At 35.4% G+C, this 11,108-nt stretch overlaps 1 protein-coding gene across 2 annotated transcripts in view; it reads left to right on the forward strand.

The window, feature by feature from the left end:
* The window catches only part of LOC106884428 (protein N-terminal glutamine amidohydrolase), a 47,080-nt gene that overhangs the window by 33,090 nt on the left and 2,882 nt on the right, over positions 1-11,108 (forward strand). The window contains exons 3-5 of one of the 2 annotated variants that reach the window (XM_052976561.1): positions 340-390; positions 3,367-3,512; positions 5,943-6,067. In XM_052976561.1, the coding sequence (XP_052832521.1) occupies positions 340-390; positions 3,367-3,512; positions 5,943-6,067 (322 nt within the window). Of the gene's footprint in view, positions 1-339; positions 391-1,994; positions 2,198-3,366; positions 3,513-5,942; positions 6,068-11,108 lie in introns of those variants that run through there. The other variant, XM_052976562.1, reaches the window with a different exon arrangement.

Below are 11,108 nucleotides of genomic sequence, written 5' to 3' on the forward strand. Positions count from 1 at the left end.
GTGCATACGTGGGGGGTTCCACAATCGCCGTTTATTTCAATTATTCTTGTGAGGATATTCACGTAAATCATTTTTTTCATTTAATTCCCATTTTAATTTTCGTAAAAGTTTCCAAGTACCAATGAGGCTTTTTGGCGCATCTTCAATTTTCCCATTCATGAGAGGCGCCCAGCCATCATTCATCTGAGAGTCCATCTACAGAATGTCCTCAAATTTCTATACAGCATATTTTGCTTTCTTTCTTCCAGTATATAAGCAGCAATTTCATTCCCGGGCCTCTGCTAGTATATATATATATATAGTAAAAGAATAAATAAATGTTTTTTTGTTTCTTGTTAGGTTCCTATCTGGCACCAGAAAATTGGGAAGCCTAATGAACCAGTTGTATGGGTAAGTCATCAAACAGAATTTCCTTACAGTTATTATTTTTTATTTCATCTTCACTTTTAGACTTGAAAATGTTCTAATATTTACATCTATACTCTTTTTTGATCACTTTGATCTCCAATTGTCATTAAGTGTCTTATTCTTAGATATGTATATAAATACCAGTCTGGATTAGAACTTAGTTCTTTTTTTTTCTAATTCTATGGTAATGACATTGTTATCTATTGGTTCACTGGCATATACTTTTAATGTCACACTTTTATTTATTTAAATTTATTTCATTAAATGCAGCCATTTTTAGCTGACATTACTGCAGGTTTTATTGAGGAAATTTCACCAAGCTCTACATTTATCATTTACTGCACTAAATTCCCACAATGGTTCTCCATCAATTATTAAAATTTTATTCTATAGCAGATTATGATTTTATTTTTCTCACCATAAGGCATGGGCATGACTGTGGCTAACTAGCTCACTTTGCAACCAATGTGCTGTACCTTAGGCAAATGTTTTCTACTTTAGCCTCAGACCAACCAATGCCTTGTAAGTGAATTTAGTAGATCAAAAACTGTGTAAAAGCCTGTTGAATGTGTGTGTATATATGTATATTTGCATGTTTTTGTGTTTGCCTCTCCCACACTGCTTGACAACTGGCATTGGTTTGTTTACATCCCCTTAAGTTTGCAGTTCAGCAAAAGGAAATGATAGAAGCAAGATACCCTGTATATCTGGCAAGAGGAGAAGCCCATAGTTAGAAGTTTGTCAATGTTCTAATACAGGTGGATTAGACATGTGAGGTATTTTGGCTTGCAAGACAGTGTATGAGTGAAAATATGTCTAAAAAGCTGACAACATGCTTCCTCTAACATTTAGTGAAAAGAAAGAGATTTGAAAGTGCTACAACAAGGTGTTGAATGAAACAAATGTATGGGAGAAAGAGAGTCTAGCTCAAATAGATCTAACATAGAGGCTAGCTGTCCAAGTTGACAGCAGTATGGTACATAAGCAATTAAGGATATAAAGGCAGGAAAGGCACCTAGCCCATTAGGAATCACTGTTGAGATGCGTAACATATCTGTTGGAGTGGGATATGGACTGATCACCTACATAATAAACTGTGTAGTGCAAGAGGGTGTCATACGCAATGACTGATATAGAAATATTGTCAACTGCTACAAGGTCAAAGTCAATGTATTAGAAGGGAAAACTACAGAAATATTCAACTATAGGAAGCTACCAACTGAGTTATAGCAGAACTAAGAGAGTTAACAGAGATTGCTATGCAGTTTGGTTTTGTGCCAGGAAGAAGCTCTTCTGATGCTATTTTCTAGTAAGACAGCTGCAAAAATATCTAGCCAGAAATAAACTTCTATGTCTAGGTATTGTTAACCTAGAGAAGGTCTTTGTTCTCTGATCTAGTGATTATTGAGAAAGTTAGGTATTGACAAATAACTTGGGAAAGCTGTGCTAGCCAAGTACAGGGGTAAAGTTAGCAGTATGAGAGAGATTGATAAGTGTAGGTTCCATTGAAGGCTTGAATGTCTAGAAGTCATTTTGTATTACATTTAAAATTCTCTCTATTCATTTTCCAAGCATCTGATGAAATGGATGTGTCCTATTACTACAAAATTTGAAGTCAAGTGGAGTTGAGTCAAAATGTTATTAAATACATATATGGAATGTTGGGACACTTATATGCAAATTGGTTACTTGTTTCTCTGGGATTGGTCATGTAATGCAGACACCTCTTATAAAATCCCAATTGGAGTCAAGAATTGGCTGGAGTTGTTCATTTTCTTACTCTACTGAGGTATGGGTAAATTTGATATGCATCTTGGTAGATTCACACACACACACACACACACATACACTGTTTTACATCTATTTCTCCCTGCTGGTATGGCAGTGTTTTATGGCTACATATCCTTCCTTTTGCTAATTCTTTTAGCCACCTCTTGTGACACAGGCTAAATATTCTAAAAACCAAATTACCTATAGTATTTGTATATGAATATAAGCACACACATGCATGAGGAGGCAGATTGTCAAAATGGGTAAGATTGAAGGGTGGATGAAACAAAACCCATGAGCTAGGGAAGATAGAGAGATGCAGAAGAGTAGAGGAGGGAATGGGCAGCAGGAGTTCTAAAGATGATAGTCATCTAAAGATAATATTTTTAGAGCAACTACCTCTCTTGCTAATTACATCTTCATAACAAAAGCTATCAACTACCTTTAATGAGCTATCTGGGCATCTATGAGACTCGGTTTCAGATGTGCTTGTACATACTGCTTCAATGCCTCTATTGCATATGAAGCTTACATCATCAAATAGCCTGTCAGGGATTACACTACGTCTATACCTATAGCTTACATCAAGTATAGCTTATAGAATTTTTATCAACTCCTTTTCTACATCTTGAGCAAAGCTATTTCATTTCCCTGATGGTAGCAGAGTCCTGTCTTTCCCACTTATTAAAACCTTTGTCTTTGCTAGGTTTACCTAAAGGCCTTTCAATTCCAGGTTTAGCTTTCATGCCTGGAATTTTTGTCTCTTATTTCCCTATAGATTCGGCTATAAGAAATAAATGTTCAACATGGACAGCCAGTCTTCAGCTTCTCAGTGGTGGCTTGCAGGATTATGATGAATAGGAGAGGATTGATCCTTGATAGACTACTATCTCCACATTAAATTCATCACTGAAGTCATTGCCAACTTTTACTTTGCTTACAACATCCTTGTACATAGTTTGAATTTCCTACACAAACCATTTATTTACACCTTGTTTCCTCAGAGCCCACCAAATTACTGAATGTAGTATCCTGTTAAATGCTTTCTCCAAATTAATGAAAGCCAAGAATAATGGTTTATTCTTAGATCTTTTCCCCCACCTTCATGACATTGTAAAGATGAAATTAATAGTCCTAAAAATTATGTAAATTGAAATTCATGTTTTTCTTTTCTGTTTATGTAACCAGGATTATCATGTCATATTTCTGTGGAGACTAGAAGGAGAGAGTTATGTATATGACCTGGATAGTAGTTTGCCTTTTCCCTGTAAACTGGAGATGTATATTAATGAAGCAATTAAATCAGATGATATACTACAGCCACAGTATCACAGGTATATATGTATATTGCGACTGTTCCCTTTTTCAAAGTACAGATTTGTTTGTATCCAAGAGTATTAAATTATTGGTGTATTAAGTGTTTAATTTCTTTATTATTATTATGTACTATGGAATATCTTTATCTTCTATCGTTTACTTGTTTCAGTCACTGGACTGTGGCCATACTGGGACACCACTTTGAAGAGTTTAGTTGAACAAACTGACTCCAGTACTTTTTTTTAAAACCTGGTATTCTATTGTGAAGGCATGTGGCCTAGTGGTTAGCATATTGCACATGTGATTGCTAGGTTGTGGTTTGATTCCCAGACTGAGCAGTGCATTGTGTTTTTGAGCAAAAGACATCATTTCATGTTAATTTGCAAGTGGGAGAATGGCAGAATTGATAGAGTGTTGGCAGAATGCTTTATGGTATATCTTCTGGCTCTCTACATTCTGAATTCAGATCCCACCTTCCTAGAGAAGGCAATGGGAAACCACTCCAGTATTTATCCTAAGTTCAGTCACAGTAACCAAAATTCCAGTAATCTACTTAGCAGTGGCAAGGGAGGTTGTGGGCCTTCCCAGATTGTGCAGCGAGTGCTGGAGAATGTCACATGCACAGGACCACATGGATGGAAAGCAAGCTCCTAACCACACAGCCATGTTTGCACTTGTATAGATTTTTAGCCAACAATGTATGTTACAACAAACTTGAACATGATCTCTAAATTATACAATATGCTTGGAAGTGGAAAAAGGAACATCTGTATATGTTGCTGTGCATTTCAACTCTGCTTGGAGTGTCATCAACAGCTGTGCACCTCTCATAATAATCCATGCTCACACTGCTTAAAAACCCACTGATATGAGTGGCTGAACTGGATAGGCTAATTTGCCTATTTAACATGCCAGTTAGTTGGACTATTAAATTTCTGGTGTGTTGAGTGTTTCATTTCATTACTATAATGTACTATTGAAAGTACCTATAGCGCACTCTGAACGTTATGAATGTAAACATTATCTATATATAATAAGCTTGTGTATATAGTTGTAATGTTTACATTCATTATGGCATATAGTGTTGGCTAATGGTTTATCGATGTGTTCTATAGTATATTTGAGCTAAGAGTTATTGAGTCATCTGTGTTTATGTTTGTGTGTTTATTTGCATCTAAGAGTTAGTATGTCTATGAGTTTTGTGTGTGAATATGTTTTATAGTTTACAGCAAGGACAATCCACGTGACTCTTTTCAGGTTCTCGAAGGCTAGTATGAGGAAATTATCTTGAGACCAAGAATCTGGCCCAAATGTTTAGAAAAGAGTAAATTCAATAGTAGATTCTAGTGGTAGCCACTTTGGAGGTGTGCAAAGTGGATTTAGAACATGACAGTCGGTGGTGTTTATCATAACGGTGTATTTCAGGCAGTGTAAATGGCTATTGATGTTATAGCTATTCTTTTGTGTATGTTCCTTATGTTAGTCTGGGCTAGTGGAAGAGATAGTATTGTCAGGATGGATGGTGTAACAGCAGTGTTTTGGGGGTGTTGTAGATGTATCTGAATTGAATAGGAACGATACTGCTTGGAAATTGTTGTAGTGTTCTGGGGTGTTGAATATGCGTGTAGATTGAGAAGACAGTGTTGTAAGGATGCTGTTTTCATATTCTGGGGTTATTGTAGGTGTGTCTGAGCTGAATGGATAAGATAATAGAGCTCCAAGAGTATGTTATTGTTTAGCCTTTTCTAAACAATATATCTCTGGATTATATTATCTACTGTCCTACACTTTTTTAAAAGATGAGAGAGCTTGGGTTTATATTTAATACCAGTGGACTTACCACTGTTCTAGAATGTTGTTGATAGTGGTGATGTTGATGGTGATGGTTACTGGAATAGTGATGGTCATGTGATTTAGTTATTTTGTTACATCCCTTCATATTCTAAGTTCAAATATTTGCAGTGTTTTCTTTGCTTTTTCATTCTTTTGGGTCATTAAAAGAAAAATGTGTTGGGAGTTGATTAAATTGACTTACCCTCAACATATCTCTTTTGAGCCAAAGTTATGTATCAGTCTTATTTATTTAACTGATACACAAAATGATATAAAATTCAATCTTATTCTAAACATTAATCCACTTTTTGGCATTAACTCTAATCTTTATCCTCTATTTAACATTAATCCTAATCTTAATACTACATTTAAATTTAATCAGTTTTACTTCTATTTAAATTTGCTCGTTGTCTTAAACCAACATTTATTGTTAATCTAAGTATAGTTTTATATTTAGTTTATTCCTGATTGTACTTTCAATCTTAATCATTATCTGATTTTTCTGTTTAATATTAGTGCTAACCTTTCTTAAATGCTTATCTTATGTCTTAATCCAATGTTTAATGTCATTATTTATGCACTATTTAATGTCAATCCTAATCCACACTTTTCAGGTTTTTCAGAGTGATTGATGCTAAGATATATTTAAGACATTTTGCATCCAATCGGAAACACATGTTGGATTCAACAGGGGCATGGAGACAGGAACCTCCACCTTATCCCTGTATTAGAACAGAACGTAAGTCTGTCTCTGTTACTCTCTCTATTTGATCATGCATATCTGTATGTGAGTGTCAATCTGTCTCTAATTCCAAAGAACCAGAAGCACACAAACACATGCACACATGTAATGACCTGTATCACAGACATAACACCATATATTCAGTGAGAGAGATTCAGACATAACACCATAGTACTTCATTTTATTGATTCAAAATACCGGTGTCCCCAAATTAATTATCTATTTCAGTGAAATCAGTCAATTTTTTTAAAAACTCACTTTTATTTATCTTTATCATGTTTAATGTGTGTTAAAAGTATAAATATTTTATTTTGTTTATAATTCTATATCATCATCATCATCATTTTAAAAAATTATTTTATTTTCATTCCTGTTGGATCCTGCCTATCTGTCTACAACAGCTCTTTTTCAATTTCGTTGCAATCATTTTCTCTATCACCATCTCTGGGATGGAACAATAGTTTAGCTGAACTTAAAGAATGCATTCAAATTAGCAGTGCATGAGATAACTCCTGAAATGATTCAAAATTGTTTCACACTGCTAAAGATAGATTTAATATTTGTAGGGATACAGACAGAGCACATGTTGAAAATTTTCAATAAAGTTTTGGCATAAGTTTTATAATCTATTTGTTTTGGTATGATAATTAGGTAATAAACATAAAATTCTGTCAGATTTTAAAAAATTTGCCTGATTTCATTGAAATAGATAGTTAATTCCGGGACACACTATACAATTAGAAAACAAGGATGACTTTGATAGGATCTGTGAAAGGACATAACTTAATATTTTATCTGTTACTCCACTGATTCATGCGATCCACAAATGAGGAAATGTTACTTTCACATCGTTTTACATGATTTCTTGTATGTTCTACCTTATATACCTCTATAACATATAGTTGGATAGGATATCAGAATAGAACTAACTGTAATGGAACTTTCTTTTCAGCCTTTTTAGTTGGCAGAATCATTAGGACACCAGACAAAGTGCTTTGTGGTATTTTGTCTGTCTTTGAATTTCCCCTTTGGGGTTGATAAAATAAGTACCAGTTGAACACTGGTGTCGATGTAATCAACTTACCCCCTCCTCCAAACTTGCTGGCATTGTACCAAAATTTGAAACCATTATTATTTTGATGAAAATTCTCAGCTTATTTTGCTAGGTATGATGGAAAGTGTCAGCTGCCCATTATTATTATCATCAACCCCAGTACTTGACTGGTACTTATTTCATTGACCCCAAAAGGATGAAAGGCAAAGTTGAACTTGGTAGAATTTTAGGTTCTGAGTTTAAATTGTGCTGAGGTCAAATTTGCCTTTCATTCTTTCAGGGTGATGAAATAAGTACCAGTCAAGTACTAGCCCTCTCCTCAACATTTCAGATTTTGCTACTTTAGTAGAAACGATTATTATTCGAGCTGGCAGAATTGTTAGCATGCCAGACAAAATGCTTAGCATTTCTTCCAGCTTTGTTCTAAGCTCAAATACAACTGAGATCAACTTTACCTTTCATGCTTTCAGGGTCCTTGGGTTGATGTAATCAACTATCCCCACCTCTACCAAAATTTCAGTCCTTGTGCCTAGAGTAGAAAACTGGCAGAATTGTTATCACACCAGACAAAATACTTAACAAATTTTTTTCCTATTCATTCAAATCCTTCCAAGGTTAACTTTGTCTTTCATCCTTTTGGATTGATAGAATAAGTACCAGTCAAATACTGGAGCCAATGTCATCTCCCCTCTGACCTTGTGTCAAAAATTAGAATTTTTGTTATTGCTGTTCTGGTGGTAGTGACAATAACAACAATAGTTATAATAAAATTACATTTCATTCTTTAATTATCCTCAATGTCTGGCAGACTCATTAGAGCATCAGAGAAAATACTTTGCAGTATTTTTTCTTGCTGTTTACATTCTGAGATCAAATCCTGCAAAGGTCAAGTTATCTTTTATGCTTTTGGTGTCAAAGTAAAGTATCAGTCAAGTTGATATAATCAATAATTGACCAACACCTCATCTCAAAATTGTTGGCCTAGCTCCTAAATTAGAAACTGCTATTATTGTTATTATTTTGCCTATCGCTATGTTCTGAATCCAAATTCCATCAAGGTTGACTTTGCCTTTCATCCTTTCAGGGTTGATAAATTAAGTACCAGTGAAACACTGGGGGTCAATGTGATTGACTAGTCCCCTCCCCCAAAATTTCAGGCCTTGTGCCTATAGTAGAAAGTATTATTATTACTAAGGCAGACTTGTTAGCACTCTGGGCTAAATGCTTAATGGTATTTTGCCAGTTGCTACGTTCCAAGTTCAAATTGTGCTGAGGTTGACTTTGCCTTTCATCCTTTTAGGGTCAATAAATTAAGTACCAGTTGAACACTGGGGTTGATATAATCGACACATCCCCTCCCTCAAAATGGCTGCCCTTGTGGCAAAATTTGAAACCATTATTATTATTGAAGACATCACACAGTATCTAATATTGTGATGTTGTTGATTGAAGATAGTGTCTACCGGAGATTTGTACTGTCTGTCAAGTCACAACAAGGACATCAGACAGACTTCACTTTACACACTATGCATGCAGTTCCAAGTAATGCCGACTTTTGAAATACATCTAGATTGTAGGGTATTTCTAAAGTTTCCAAATGTTTCTTCAGGCTGGGTGGTATTGAACCCAATGCTCTGATGACAATAGGGACAACCTTTATATTTGACTCTTGTAGCTGCCACATCTTGGCAATCTCAGGCCTCCATATTTATCAGTCTTTTCTCTTTCTTTCATGATAATATGTTGACCTCCTGGTACTGTCACGTCATTTACTAGGCACTTGTGTTTGTTCCTCCGAAAGGTTACTACATCTAGACTTTGGTGCTCTTATTATTATTGTTATTATTATTATTATTCACTTTTCCCCTATCTTTAATCATCTGTTACTCCTCTCTCACACTTTTATGAAAGTATCCACTCTCTCCTCTCTCATGACCCACTGTTATGCTCACCCTATTGTACCTTGAGAATGTGTTCTAGCCCCTTATCACTACCTTCCTTTTATCTCCTTCAGCTGTGTTTCCTTTACAGCAAGGCACCTGTTCTTGCCCCTCTGTCATTTTAGCGTTTTAACTCCTGGCATAAAGCTACTCACCTCCTCTTTTCCCTCTCAAAAACTCTCCTCTTACTAGTGGGAGCTTTTTCTTTTTCCCTCTCTTCTTTTTCTGTCTTGCAAGTTACACAGCCAGTGTCAGTGCCATAGAAAAAGCATACAATACACTCTGTAAAGTGGGTGGCCTTCTTAATGCCAACATTAAGAAGGCCACCCACCTATAGAAATCCTGTCAGAGCTAACATTGAAGCCCAATGCAATCTTGCCAGCATGGAAAATGGATGTTAAATGATCTCTCTCTCTCTCTCTCTCACAGTAATCCAATACAGAATGGAGAATTATATTCATATGATATTTTATTCACCTACAAATGTTTTAGATGATTCAGTGAACTGTATCCAGTACATACCATGGGTTGCATGCTTACTCAATAAAGTAATTGATCTATTATTAATCAACTAATTTATGGAACAGTGATCTTATGAACCATTCTTGTCAGAGCTTACAAATATCTATTGAATTTTTGGAAGACAGGCACAAGCAGAATTAGTGGAATTGAGTAACTAATAGTTGGCATATTAGATTTCCTCTCATTACTTATTATCCCTATAGTGAATTCATATTCCTGGGAGGTATTGGTGTTATTAAATGCTAGTGAAGTCTGTGAGAAAGATATTTAGGAATAGTCAATAGTAAAGTCTGTTTAATTTAAAGAGAAGGAAGTTAAGTATTTAAGGTTAGCTGAGTGGAAGCCAAAGGAAATAAATTGCCTCTCCAAAATATTTGAGAATTAGAAGCTAACAAGGATTGAACTTCATGAAATATGATCATATTAAAAAAACAAAAAACGAATTAAGTGCAATAATTCAACTAGAAGGACGAATTAAACTTAGTAATAACTTGGAAAGGAGTTCATTGTCATTATGATCATCGCTTAATGCCCGCCTTCCATGCTAGCATGGATTGGATGGTTTGACAGGAGATAGGCCATGCTTCTGTGTCTGTTTTGGCATGGTTTTTACAGCTGGATTCCCTGCAGAGTGGGCTGAGTGCTTTTTACATGGTGCTTGCACAGGCAAGGTCAGCTTTGGCAAGGTTTTTACTGCTGGATAGCCTTCCAAATGTCAACCACTTTACAGTATGGACCAGATGCTTTTTAAGTGGCACCTACTCTGACAGGATCACCAAGTAACTTGCAAGACAAGGAATTTTGAGAGAGGAGGAGGCATTGGAGGAGGTTAGAGTGTGACAGAGAGACAGAAACAGATGTCTTGCTGTAGAGGGAGTACATGGTTACCCAGCCAAAGAGAGAGAGAGGGAGGTAGGGAGGGAAAGAGGGAGAGAGAGAGTAAGAGTCAGCAACGATGAGGGCAGAAAAAGGTGTTTCTCATAACAATATATAGTGGGGAAATTAAAAGTGAGATATATTGCTGTATCCACTACACACATATGTAAAAAGTATCTATGAATATAATTCTACATTATTTATTTACTGTTATATTCTGTGATTAAAATCCCAAACTTTTAATTGGTGAGTAACTTTGGATTTACAGTTGTATTTGTTAAATTGTATAAATAGCCTATATGTAGTACTATACTCTTTAGTGGACATTCTGTTAGCCAGGTTTATTTCATGGAGTGCTTACTGAGGTATTCTTTTAAGTTATTTAATCCTTAGTTTTCTTCTCTCTCTCTCTCTTTCTCTCTCTCTCTCTCTCTCTCTCTCTCTCTCTCTGTATATATATATATAGCAATGTAACTACACATGTGCTGTTGCCAATTTTCTTTTCCTTCTTTGGACTTTTCCCCTTTCTCCTTTCCAATGAAGAACTATGCTTAAAATGTCAAAAACTCTCTCTTTTTACTGAGTGTCAAGCTATTATATTCCTTATTCATGTCCTCTTGTTTGTTAATTTAATTATTTGTTTATT

This window comes from Octopus bimaculoides, chromosome 25 (genome assembly GCF_001194135.2).
Source record: "Octopus bimaculoides isolate UCB-OBI-ISO-001 chromosome 25, ASM119413v2, whole genome shotgun sequence".
Taxonomy (NCBI): domain Eukaryota; kingdom Metazoa; phylum Mollusca; class Cephalopoda; order Octopoda; family Octopodidae; genus Octopus; species Octopus bimaculoides.